This window comes from Chanos chanos, chromosome 9 (assembly GCF_902362185.1).
Source record: "Chanos chanos chromosome 9, fChaCha1.1, whole genome shotgun sequence".
Lineage (NCBI taxonomy): Eukaryota > Metazoa > Chordata > Actinopteri > Gonorynchiformes > Chanidae > Chanos > Chanos chanos.
Window position 1 is genome coordinate 3013121 of NC_044503.1, and position 14041 is coordinate 3027161.

Below are 14041 nucleotides of genomic sequence, written 5' to 3' on the forward strand. Positions count from 1 at the left end.
CTTCAGGTCTTGTTTCACTTTGGGATGGCTGGTAGACCTACTGTGTTTGTAAAATGAGTGAGAATGTTAGAGAGAACAAATGTTTAATAGAAGAAGAGGTTACACAACAGAAATAGGACACACAAGGACCTTTGTAATGTTCGACTAGAGCAAAGCATACAATTTCTTTCCTCAGTTCAATTGTCAGCTATAAACAGAACTTGAAAATATCACTTTCACTGGCCTGATTCCTGACGCTTAATAGGAACATATCTTCATTATAAGAGGATAAGCTTTATGATAGGTTGCAAAATTAGGCATGGGGAAATTACATGAACAAAATCACCATTTAGTCATAAGCTTTACAGAGAACACATTGCTGTTTCCCTACTAGGTGTAATCTGCAATGTCAAAAAACCCTTTCATATCTCTTTTTCTCTGTCTGTGTTTTGTGCACAGAGTGAGTTAAATCCTTCCCCTCGCCTGAGAAGAGGGGATGGGGGGTGGGTGGGAATTTAAATAGGTCACGTGGGGACCCCTGCTAAGTAGGCAGTGACGTCGCAGAGCTCTGTCAGTCAGAGTAGCCGTTGTCCGTTAGAGAGAGAGAGGAGAGCGCACTTCAACCGCGGCTTTCTCCCTCCATCCGTCACGGGAGACGGCAGAGAAAGAGAAAGACTTGCCGGTTTTTTCTCCTCTGCTGAAATCACTCGGCAGCCGCTGCCGCCGCACGGGCGTTCAGAGGGGTTTCAGGTCGTTAGCTTTTTTTTTTTTTTTTTTCCCTCGTAGCGGGAAGGGCTAGCCGTCACAACAAAACCTGCTCCTCTAACGTTCCCACTCCTGCTGTTGCTGCTGCTGCTGGCACCACCTCCTCTGCGAGCGATCTCCTAACAAAGCCTTCCTCTGATTGACTACAGATGCGTGCAATGGAGGAGGTACAGGAAATCAGACCTTGAAGTTTGGGATTTATCCCTCCTCTTTTTCTTCTCCACTCTCTCTCTCTCTTTTTCCCCCCGCTATTCTGCCAGCAAATCCTGTCAGACTTGGAGATATTTCGGTGAAAGGAGAAAGGGAAAGAGAAACCAAGAAGAGAGCTCAAACGCACAAGCAGAAAAATAAAACAGGGGAGAGAAAGAAAAAAAGGGGGGGCGGACAGGCATCTCTACGGCGAGGCAAAAGAGGGGAAATTATTTCCACGGACAGCCTGTGACAGATGGACTGAGGTTCAGTGCCAAGAGAGAGAGATAAAACAGTAAAGTGACGGGAGTGCGTTTTTTTTGTGAGTAGCGAAAAAGGGAAAAAAAAGGAGAGAGGATGCTATCGTTGATTTTTTGGGTGAAGGAGTGATGGCGTGCGGAATGCACGGACCGACAGCGTGCTCGTCCTCTCTCTTGGACTGTCAGCGAGATAGACAGGTATGTAGCAATCAGCTCTGCCCCCTACCTCATTTCACCTCATTCATTTTTCTTTTCTTTTCTTTTTCACTTATCCATCTTCAGACACGGTGGAGAACGCTAATACGTGAGATTTAAAAGGGCGCTCTAACAGTAATGGTGACTCTCTCTGATGTCTCGGATCTGCTCCGGAGACACGGAGCTCCAACGGTCGGCTTCAGCTTCTTGGCTCTGTGTCAAGACTAAGTTGCATATTATTCCTCTCTGTTTCACTAAGACGGTCGCGAAGACTGTGCCCGACAACAGACCGGAGAAGTTCTTAAATAGAACTGAACATGTTAAATGATTGAATCGCACGACGTCGCTGATTCAGCCTGTTGGTGACACCATAGCTCAATAGTACAGAGAGGTTTTTAGTTTTTTAAAGGGTTTTTTTTTTTTCTTTCTCCAGACATATTTCCTCAATAAGGCACCAATTTAGTCTTTCACGACATGAAAGGGGGGGGAGAGGGAGAGTGTAAAATCAATATGGCTGGAAGCTGTTTAAACTGTTACAGGAGACAGAGACGTGACTCTGAGGTGCCGAGAAAGCTCTAGTGACTTGGTCCATATCTGACCAGCCCCTGATCATTCGAGTGTAGACAGACACACACACACACACGTTGACACACTCTCCACACCGCTGGCCCCCACCCAGTTTCCCCTGGTTTCCTCCGGCCAGAGCAAACAGACCAGTGTTTCTGCTGCAAAGCTAACACTCTCTGTTCTCTACACGCTGCTTTAACCCTGTGCCGCTTATGTGCAACTAATTCTCGCTTCCTTGAAAAAGCAGCTCACTGACAATAATGTTAGGACCGTGTAGCCTCGGCAGAACTCGGATCTACGAGGATAAATATTCCCGAACGTCCGATTTCTTCCTTTTTTTTCTTTTTTGTTGTTGTTGGGGTTTTTTTGTTTGTTTGTTTTTTGTTGTTTTGTTTTTTTTAATCAGCTGTCATGGAATTTAATATGTATGTGTAACCTGCACAGAATTTTGATGGCATAAAATATTCACTGCAAAAAAAAAAAAAAGCAAACATAGTAATACACGTAACACACATCAAATACATTTGATCTCAAAGAAAGTGAACAAACCCCAAGGCCCATGGAAAGGTAGTAATAAAATGGAATATTCTGAAGAAAAACACTCGACAAAACTTCGGCACAACCCAACCACTCTTCAGTTACAGACAGGTAAAAGGGTCTTTAATCTGACAGGGTTTCAAAACGTCACTGATGCGTTAACGGGGGTCACAGTACTGAAACATCCCCTGTGTCACAATTTAATTCAGTGAAATGAACTCATAATCGCATGAATTCATAAAACTTCATGAACTGTGAACTAACCATTTAGGTTTCCATTTGAGTTTCTTCCCCTTACAATAATGAAAGTTAATTCAGGTTAAAAAGTTACTTTAAGTTATGGGCCTTATCATAGAAGAAAAACGTGCGTAAAGAGACTGTTTCCTCCCACCTCTCAGGCACCATTTTATAACCCTCCTCAGTCTGTCACCGGAGAAATCTCATCTCTCCACAACCCATTCAGACTTCACCGACACAAACAGGTTCAGAGCGGCCCCTTACTGTAATATAGTAACCAGAAAACACTACACAGCAGAACATCAGCAGAAAAGCCACTCTATTTGATATGCTAGTAATCAAATTTCATAAATGCCATCAAAATAATATCCGTTTCTGATTTATGGCTGGTGCGGCCAGCTCTTTTCGTTATTGAAGCCAAGGGTTTAGATGTTCACTACAGATTTCTGGGTACGACAGGAAATGTGTCAGATATTTAGGTTCTGCGGCGTTAATTTCCGTAATAACGTAAATAGGACTCGCAGTATTCATTCACTTTGTATCCATGACGATAATGAGATCAAAAACTCAATACAAAACAAAACTGCGACGCTTTTTTCGTCAATGATGGGATGTCAGCAGCAACTTGCCATATACCCATTCAGTAAGTGCTTTCATCTTACAGAATCTATACAGTGTCATAGCATTCTTCTGACTGTCTGTGTGAACGCCGCATTTAAAAGCCAGACGAGTCGACTACCTGATGTTAGTAGCGTCATCCCAGCTAGAAGAGTGCTTTGGGAGATAAGACATAGGGGCCAACCTCACATACAGTCAGGCTGAAAATGAAAACGATACTTTTTTTTACCTTGTGGTCCCTGCGAATCAGAGTGAAAAATACATTAATAAATAAATAATAATAATAATAGTGTGGCTAATCAGACCTGGCGCCCAAAGACAGCGCCCTGGACAAGTTCCTGCCACAGAACGTCAGCAAGCAAGCAAGTCACCCTCAGAGCTTCACTCTGAAAACATAAGCCAGTCTTCCATTCGCTAACATTAGTTATCCATTAGTAATGTAGTTAGTCAAATCTAGCATACAGAATGTGGTACAAGCTTGCATATTAAATAGATTTCTTGATTAACCTGAATTGGTTCATTCATCAGTAGGAAAAAACGGTAAGTACAGATGGAGACCAGGGAGCCCAGGCCTGAGGAGAGAATGCATAGACTGCATAGCGGGTTCCATACCAGAATGACTGATAAAACCTAACGATTTCAAATCATTTTTAATAAAACAAACATCATGTGAAAAAATGTCACTTGAAATGTTTATGGAGTTACACCTTAAAGCTCCTTTAGCTTTTAGTGACTGAAATTAGACTAGAGACCATACAACTAAAATAAGAACAGAAACTAATATGCTTAACATGAAGTAGCCAACCCATTATGGGGAAGTTCTTTTGTCCTCTGTTTGGGCGTGATACAAAGGAGGACATTTTTCAGATTATAATTTATTTGTCTGAGAGACATCTGAACTCCTACAAACCTTGTCTCTCGGCTTTGTGACTTTGTTTAGCTTATGTACTGTCACTCTTTACGTGTTCAGTGTAAAACTGAATATAACACAAATCTAAACATGGAAGGGACACACAACTATTCACAGCTATTCTCAGCCACTACAACAGCATGCTAATTAGCTAGCTTGCTAACATGCTTCTGTAACCAGCGGACAGAGGAACAGCCACACATGATTAGCCGGTTAGCACGTTCCTGGCCTATCTAGAACCAAACCTGGTTGTCAAACACATGTTGAGATTCTCATCCAAGCTGCATATGTATTCTTTAAATCACAGATAGGCTATACACACACACACACACTAAATAGCAGCCCAATGAGCATGTTAATTACACAATAAATATATCAACACATTAACCACTGTGTAGGTATTATGTCAGGTTAGTCATGGGCCAGTAGTGTAACAGAAGGTAACTACATGAAGTAAACTTAACTTCACTATTAATAATTAAGTCATGTAATCACATTGCTCTCATCTCAAAAATATCACTATCGTTTACCCTTTCCAACACTATGTGTAAAATGTAATCTTGTAGAAGCACCCTGGTTGCTAATCGTTAGCTATGGATCTGAATGGAATCAGTAACATTTCAGCTAAGAACATCATCATTTTTACTTCTCCATGAGCTCTGCTGTATTTATGCGGCAGAGTTTTGTTGTGTGTATTCATATTAGAAACTTATCCATCTTGGTTGTTCATGCATGATATATGGTCCATTAAAAACTCTTCAAAAATACATGCAGACACAACAGATGACTATTAAGAATGTGTGGGGTGTCAGGAGGCTGTCAGAGGTGGAGAATAAGCTGTGTCTGATCTATAACAGTCATAACTGTTGTGATTGCAGGTAGTTCTCCTTCCAAACGAATAGCCTCGTGTTGCTGCACTAATTGCTGACCGCTGTGGAAACGCTAGGTTCTTAATTAGAGCAACTGTATCAAATGGAGCCAGAGGGAACCCACGCTGACGACACGCGAAATGATTAAACGAGAAAGAGCAATTTCAAACGAATCATTAAACCTCGCCAGTAACAGCGGATGAGTGGAGTTTCTCCAGGTGGTGTTTTTTAACGTACCCAGCCCCCGCTGTAAACTCCCACCAATCAACACGAGATTATCATTTCCAGACATATGTAGCTCTTCATTTATTTATTTATTTAGCTGTTCCTTTTGCTCAGTTCTCATTATTTGGGATCTCCCGCGGATGACAACGGGAACGCTTTGTGTGTGTTTCATTTGCTCTATTGCACAGTGTGTTAACCTTTACAGCAAAGCTGGGCTTAGCCCTTTTCCGTTTCTCTGTAATTGCCTGTGCAGGGTGAGCGCATTTTGTTGAAAAGGTTAGCGTGCCAAACAAGCCCAAGCCTTCAAAAAAACAACAACAAAAACAAAAACAAAAAAAAGGATAGGGAGGGGGCGTATGCCGTTCGCCCTTAGAGTCACCAAATTAAATCAAAACAGAACGACGCTTTGAATCAAAGAGACTCAAAAGTAAGAGAAAACAACGGCACAACCGCCAAAAACTGGATTATTTCTTCTGATTGCTGGAAGTGGGGTGAGGGGTAGGTTGGGATTGGGTGTGGGGAGGGGCAGGGGGAGGGTGTGGGTTGGGAGGAGGAGGGGAGGGGGGTTCTAGACTCTAATCTCATCCAGTGAGTGAGAGGAGAGCTGTCGAGGCAGGAAATTGCTAGCAGGGAGGCCAGGGTTTGGCACGGCGGTGATAAGTTTAAGGTGGAAGGTGAATAAGATTGTGAGAGCTGTTATCACTAGCTGCTGGTGGCAAATCCTGCACCACGGCCAACTGGAGCCTGAAAATTCATTTTGACGCCTGCATCCTCTCTCCCCTCCCCTCTCTCTGGCTGCTGAAGAGGCTAGGGCTACGGGGCCCGAAAGGCAGTCGAGTGCTGTGCCGCACATATGTTACACTACCCTCCCATTTCACCTCTTATAACAGAAAACTGATGCTTTCCTCCAGAAATGCCCAGGCTCCGTTTGTTTTTCCATATCATGGAGTTCATGAGGTCGCTGCATATGTGTGCTGGCATATATACACACACACACACACACACACATATATATATATATATATATACATATATATATATATATACATACACGACTGGTGTAGCATTACGTTTTCATGACAAATGCACGAATGAGTTTTATTTGTCGGTATAAATGCTTAACTAGAGGAGAGGGAAAAAAGGTTAGCAACAAGAAGTGGTTCACAAATTAGAATTAGGGGTCTGGGTTTTTTTTTTTTCTTCACTTGCTGGATCAAATCAGATCGAATATATTTCTGCTGAAATAAGAATAACTCTTAACAATTAATCACTGTTTAATGCATGTGTATTGGTGTGTGTGTGCGTGCATGCATGTGTGTTTGTGTGTGTGTGTTATACTCTCCTTCACCTCAGATAACTGAAGCGGAATTGTGAGCCGAGTGGCCGTCCTTCAGAAGGCAAAACCCCCGTGGCATGCCTCACGTCAACATGAGGAGTCAGAGCCTGGCTTCTCGGCGGCTCTCCTGGGCGGTTTATCATCACCCTCGTAGCTCGACCGAAGGCCCCAAACATGCCCATCTGCCAGCTCAGATAACCCCTGGGCTGCTTTCAACACATGTTTGACTTGATTGGATGTGAATGCAGTGCGGCTTTCCGGAGCGGACTCTACACACACGATGCAGTGGAGAAGGCGACACTGCAGTCTGATCAAGATGACCTGGAACGTCAAACGCTCGCTGTTCCGGACTCACGTGACCGGGCTCCTCTCCCTGGTCTCCATATTTGGCCTGTTTCTCTACTTCAGCTCCAGGCTGCACTGCTGGGCGGGTTTTCGGGAGAACCCCCTGGCGTACACTGTCCGAGGTCCGCGACCTGCGAAGCCCGACGCAAACGGCAACCAAAGCTCACTCAGAGGCCTCTGGAAAGAGGCGGTTTACGTCCCTCCCAAACCGCCGGTCAACTTGAGCTCCCATCAGGCCGAGCCGTCGGTCGCCGTGGTAACGGAGATGGAGAACCCCCCGAGCGCCAATCACAGCTTGCACAGGGAGATGGGCGTTGGCGGGCAGCTCGCTCCGCAGCCGTACCGCTACCTCCTTAACGAGCCCGACAAATGTCGGGACAGCAGCCCCTTCCTGGTATTCCTGATTCTCGTGGAACCGGGTCAGGCGGAGGCCAGGAAAGCCATCCGGCAGACGTGGGGGAACGAGAGCGTGGCGATGGGGCTGGGCTTCGTCCGTCTTTTCCTCCTGGGCATGGAGAAGAGCCAGGACAGCCATCCCCAAAAATCCATCGAGGAGGAGAGCCGTCAGCACCACGACATCATTCAGCAGGAGTACTTGGACACGTACTACAACCTGACCATCAAAACGTTGATGGGCATGAACTGGGTGGCGGAGCACTGCCCGCACGCCCGCTACGTTATGAAAACGGACAGCGACATGTTCGTCAACACCGAGTATCTCATTCAGAAGCTGCTCAAGCCGCACCTTCCGCCCCGGAAAAACTATTTCACCGGCTACCTAATGAGAGGCTACGCGCCCAACCGGAACAAGGACAGCAAGTGGTACATGCCTCCAGAGCTCTACTCCAGCGAGAGGTACCCCGTCTTCTGCTCCGGGACGGGCTACGTGTTCTCGGGAGACATGGCCAAAAAGATCTACGAGGCCTCCCTGAGTATACGTCGGCTGCACCTGGAGGACGTGTACATCGGCATCTGCCTCGCCAAACTGAGGATTGACCCGGTTCCGCCGCCCAACGAGTTCCTCTTCAACCACTGGCGAGTGTCCTATTCCAGCTGCAAGTACAGCCACCTCATCACCTCCCATCAGTTCGAACCAAATGAACTCATCAAATACTGGAACCATTTACAGAGCAACAAACACAACGCTTGCGTCAACACGGCCAAGGAGAAGAACGGAAAGTACCGGCACAGGAGGCTACACTGGGAGGGGCCACGGTGATGCTGGGAGTTGGGGGGGGTTGGGGGGGGCTGTGGTTTTACTGAAGTGAGAGTACACGATGGCATGCACCTCACGCTACACGGAACACAGCACAGTGTTACTGGGGTTTTTTTTTCTTTGTTTGTTTGTTTTTGGGATTTTTTTTTCGGGGGGGGGGGGGGGGTATTTGTGTACAGTCAATTGAAACTATTTTTTTATTTATAGACCAATGTTATGGATGGTTAAAAAAAAACAAAGTTTAAATCTTTTAAAAAAGAAAAGGAAAAAAAAAAAGAAAAACGAAAAGGGAAGTGAGATATATGTCTCTGTGCAGTTTTGAGCATGCAGACACACACACACACGCACACACACAAACAAACACTCGCACACACACAAAAGAAAAAAAAAGGTGGACACTCCACCATTTCAGGTGCCAATAAAAATGTAAGAATTAGCAACACTGACCATTTTCTTTTTCTTGTCTGGTACATTTGTGTAAGAGTTTTTCTTTTTTTTTTTTTTTTAAGGGTACCAGATTTATGTTTGGTTCTCATTTCAGTTCTTGTAAAAGATTTAAAAGTTATTATTCCACTCGTTGTTACCTTAAAGCAAAAGAGAGTGTTCTCCTGTCTCTGGAACTGTACCTGAAAGTGTTTTTAGAGGTTTTCTCATGCAGTGAGTGGTTGAATGTGTGAACTGTTGCACCCTGCCTAAAACCTGTTTGAACTGTTGATAAACCAAATCAAAAATATATAGATATATAAATATATATATATATAACGGTGACTGAGTGGGTGAAGTGTTTGCTATCGTCACTCTCAGAGATTATCGAGATTGTATTTTTCAAAGCTTTACACTGAGTAAGTATTGGCTCGCCAGAAAGGTGGCTGCCTTGAAAATGACTTATTAAATTAATCTCTTTCCTGGGGTCTCTTTTTTTTTTGTTGTTGTCGTTGTTTGTTTGGGGTTTTTTTTCTTTTCTTTTTCCTTCTTATTTTTTTTTTGGGATTATCAGGGTTAGCTGTTACCATCATTTATCCAGAGTGACAGCTCTCTGGAAAAAAAAAAAAAAAAGGATTTGTCTTTCATGTGAACGTTGTGTTATGCTTAGGCCCCAGTGCACTGTCTCACCACTTCTCTGTAACTCTCTTCCTAAAAAGCAAATCTGGAGGGTTTCCCAGCCTTCAAACAGTACAGCTCTCACTAATTAGAGAGCACTTTCTCTCACATAATAGGAAAAAGTTGAAAGGGCCACATTCTTCATTTGCACCTCATTGAGATTAACCAATTAACGAAAACTGTGCAGGCTCTGAAAATTATGGGTTGTTTTTTTTTTTTTTTTTCCCCCCACCTAAGAATCACGTCATTGCTTTTAGTAAACTCGGATCAGAGTGAAACCCTTCACACTGTTTGATGGAAAATACTAGAAGGAGGAGACAAACATTGTTATGAAAATATACACTCTGCTGATCAGGGAGGTCAAAGCATCTAATTAAGTGAAGGGTTATATTAGCACAGGGTAATCCAATTAAAATACCAAATTTAAACAGTTTATTTATTGCTTTCATTACAAACCTGTCAATCTTATTTTAATTAGCCGTATATTTGTCTGACATTAGTAAGAGCGCTCACTGTTTACGGAGCACTCCAGAGCCTTTGTTAAATTATTTCGTGTTAGATTACATTCACAAACATACCACGTTCATTTGCACATGAAAGCGAGGCTCTCGACAGATACGGCAGAAGGAATATAACGGAATAAGGAACGTTATGGAATAGTGACTCCTTTGAGTAGGAGGCATGGAAGAGCACAGGGAGACGTTGACTTAAAATACAAAACTTTGGCAGGGAAATTGTCTTGAAAATATCACTGGATATTTTAAATGGAAAAAAATCGAAAAGTGTGAATTACTGACAGATCATTTTGGTAGCGAAACGCAACCAAAATGCAGGCTTTCTCCCGGTCACAGCAGTTTTTCCATTATATAAGTCCATCTGTGAAAACAACTGCTTCTCTCTTGGCAAACTTCAGGTCCCACCTATGGGCTTTTCCTGGCGTAGTTTCCAAGAACTAGAAAAGTGCTGGAAACTAAGCCAACAGAGAAAGCAGGGACGAACTCTCCGCTATGTCGCAGCAGTGGACCCACCCTTTACAAAAGAACGCAAAAAATGAAAAAAGAAACTATATTTGAATAATAAACACATACAGCTGGATACAGCTGGATACCAAGAATGGGTGGAGCCTAGTGTAAGGATCGATCCATTCTGAAAATCAACATGTTTTTTTTGGCTTGTCTGTTCTTTTTCTTGTGATGTGAACAGAGAAAAGCTTTTCAAATGTAGCACGTCTGCTGTTGTCATGACTTAAAACCTCATTTTAAGTCTGGAAGCGGGTTTAGATGATCTTAAGACGTGTACCGTTTTGAACGGGACAAACTCTCAGACAAGGTCATAAAAGTTGTCTGGTTTTGTTTTGTTTTGTATGGTACAGTAATTTCATGTTGCTATAAATTTCCGTTTCACACTGCCTTTGATGGTTGTTGCACTATAGGGGTTTAGTGGTGTCCATGTCGAGTTGGCCCTGGCAGTCATGCTGGTGTACTGGGATCCCACACTGCTGGTGAAACATATATAGATATAATGATTCTTGAAATCATCTCACACACACACACACACAAAAAAAAATCACACTGTCCACAGAGGGTCTTCAGTTACCCAAACTGATTAACTAAAAACTTAAACTGTGAATATGCTAGATACTTTTTTAAATTATGATGTTACAAAATTTAGCTTGTCTGTCCATTGAGGTGGAATTTAGTACTGAACTTCTAGATATTTTTTTAAATTATGATGTTACAAAATTCAGCCTGTTTATTGAGATGGAATTTAGTATTGAGCTTCTAACTCGTACTGGATTTTACTCGCAGTGCCAAAAAGCTTCTCTCTCTCTTTTTTTTTTTTTTTTTTACAGAAAAGCAAGGAATGGAAGCATAACTGCTCTTTCAAAATGTCCAAGAATAGCAGGGTCATGCAGACCCAACACGCTAGTGCTAAATTTCCAATGGGTTTTTTTTTTTTTTTTTTTTTTCAGACCAGTGAAATGAACATCGCTTGTATGTTAGCTCCCCCCTGCAAAAGACAGCAAAAATCCATCAGCCAGCCTCCAGCCTCCAGACCTGTTCCCTCGTTTGGTGCGGCTCTGGAATGTCTACTCTTTTTAGTGACTAGGAAACATACCTCTGGCTCAGGGCACTAGAATATTACAAACTGGAATCTGAGTCCCATTAAGGTAATATCGTGGCAAAGACAAAATGATTGAAAATTGCACATAATCCCCCCCACCCCCCAACTGTGTGCCTCACATTCAAAATCCACAGAGCATTTTTTTAGGAAGGAAAAAAAAAACAAGTCACATTAAAGAGAACCCAAGCATGACATTTACAAGTGTAGACAAGTGGTCCTTCAAGTGCACAGCCTCCACAATCCAGCACAACAGCAGACCAACCATACAGTTACCATATAAGGAAGACAAATGGAATAGTCTTTTGACTGACACAGCTAGCATAGCTATCCAGTACAATGTTGTTGTTGGTGTTTTTTTGTTTTTTTTTTGTTCTCTTCTCCCCTTTCACCCCAATTTAGTCATGGCCAACTCCTCTGTATTTCTGTTCCCTGTCAGTCACACAACCCCCTCGCCACCTGGGGAGGGCACAGACCACCACATGCCCGTTCTGATGGGTATGAAGTCACTGACTGACTGCCTCTGTCCACTAGGCCATGGAGGACTTTTCAGGGAAACCATGACACGCTCTACTCCCCACATCAGCCCTCCGCCCCTCCTCCCCGATGCTCCCCCTAATCTGACGCCCAGACCAACCGGTGGTTCTCTCTACCGCAGCGGCATGGAGACAATCCCCCGCTGGCTTCCCACCCACGGACACCACCAACTGTGTTTGTGTTGTCGTCAGGCCAAGGCAGGAAAACAGCTACCGGGAACTGAACCCAAGATGGTGGCTTAGCATGTGTCTTTTTTTTTTTTCCCCACCGCGCCACCTGAGTACCCATCCAGCGCAATCTCTCACGCGCAGAAACCTCAAAGGGCTAGAGCGAACAGCGCATGCACATTCTGCTGTCTTACGCCGTACAGACACCAGATTAACTAATGGTTTCACCAACGTTTTGTGGTTTCGGCAAACGCTGTTGTTCCCTGTTGTATTTCGAGAGAGGTCACACTAGCCACTATACATAATGTTGTGATTCTCATAAGAACAAGTAAAATCAAATGCACAGAATGTGGGTTGTGGTAGAACAGAATCTCAGCAGACTATTGTCTGTAGTGGAACGGTTCCCTTTTTCCCACTCTGTTTCTCTCTGGAACCGCAGTATCACGCAAGGACGTGAACGAGAGTTTGATTTCTCTTTCTGCGCCGATCGCTGGCGTTGGATGTGGCCGCCGCTCCTGCTGGGCTTTTTTTTTGTTTTTTTTTTTAACCAATCAGAGGTGTCAGAGCAGGTTGTCTGTTTCCTCATTTCTTGGTTTTTACTTTGCCTTTAGTCCAGATAGCACTTCGTCCATAAGAGAGGTTTGTCTAAGTGAGAAGGGCAACAGCTTTGAGGGGAAAAAAACAAAACAACACAAACGCACTGTAGCAGAAAAAGAAAAGAAAGAAAAAAGAAAAGGAAACTCCAGCGTATGGTGGTGGTGTTTGGGGGGGGGGGGGGGGGCGGGGGGGGTTGATAGAGAGTGATGAATGAGCAAGAGAGAAGCTGTGACTGATCAGTATTGAAGAGCTGAAGAGCCGTGTATTTGTAAACATTCTGAGGAGTGAAGGGTGGGGAAACAGTGGATTGAGATGTCTGTGGTGATGGAGCGGGAACCAGACACGGCCTTGGCCATGTGGGTTACACCTTTACAGGAACCGCAGGCGGGAGATACACTGAGGCAGCGTGACGACGGCCTGACCTTTCTCTGCCTCCGTCACGCGCACATGACAACTGGGGTCTTTTTGTCCTGTCAGCCACACAAACGCAGAGGGGGGTAGCGGGTCTATGACATTACACCGCAAGCCACTGAGCGATCAGTCATCGCTGCTCTAGAATTTTCCAGGGACCTGTAGCCTGTGGGAAGTGCCAAGCCACTCTCTTTGGTACTGAAATGGAAAAACAAACAGAGGATGAATTTCAGTCAAGGTTATGTAGGTTTGATCATCAAGCATTATTACATGTGTGCAGTAGCTGCTTATGTATGCATGTACGTATGTACATATGTATGTATGCATGTATGTTTGTATGTATTTCTTAGGTTGTTGTTTGTTTGGATGGATGGATGCAAACAAGGGTGATCAGAATATCAGTATTGTACCACACTAATTTTGCCTTCTGCTAATTAAAAAAAAAAAAAATATATATATATATATATATATATATATACACACACACACACACACACACACACACACACTGGTTTGAGGGCAGCTCAAGATGTTTTTGAGAGACATTCAAGCTAATTTGGCGTGGCGCTGATCTGAACTGAAGAGACTTCTCATTAAGGTTAAATGAAAGGGCATGTGTAGTGTCCGAAGCTTGGGAGCACTGGCCGTAGCGAGCTGTGAGGAACACCCAGCGGATTGGTTCAAAGGGATGACGCCACGCTTCAGAAGAATGCTCCCCGGTGCACTGGCAGGATGAATAATTCAAAACAAATATTGATCCACGCTAAAAGTGCATACGCTAAAGGACTCTACCACTAAATGGAAAGTCGTAAAAAACAAAACAAAAAAAATCAGTCTGGGAGACCAGCACCCACAAAGC

General features: G+C 43.8%; 1 protein-coding gene across 1 annotated transcript; it reads left to right on the plus strand.

Moving 5' to 3' along the window:
- Positions 1 to 1117: 1117 nt before the first annotated feature.
- b3galt2 (UDP-Gal:betaGlcNAc beta 1,3-galactosyltransferase, polypeptide 2) lies at positions 1118 to 8251 on the plus strand. Its single transcript, XM_030784551.1, has 2 exons — positions 1118 to 1391; positions 6705 to 8251. The coding sequence occupies exon 2, from the start codon at positions 6968 to 6970 to the stop codon at positions 8249 to 8251; it is 1284 nt and encodes a 427-aa protein (XP_030640411.1). The 5' UTR covers positions 1118 to 1391; positions 6705 to 6967.
- Positions 8252 to 14041: the final 5790 nt, after the last annotated feature.

What these genes read in the sequence shown, in the direction of transcription:
- b3galt2 (XM_030784551.1), top strand. Translation starts at nt 6,968, where the DNA reads ATGCAGTGGAGAAGGCGACACTGCAGTCTGATCAAGATGACCTGGAAC.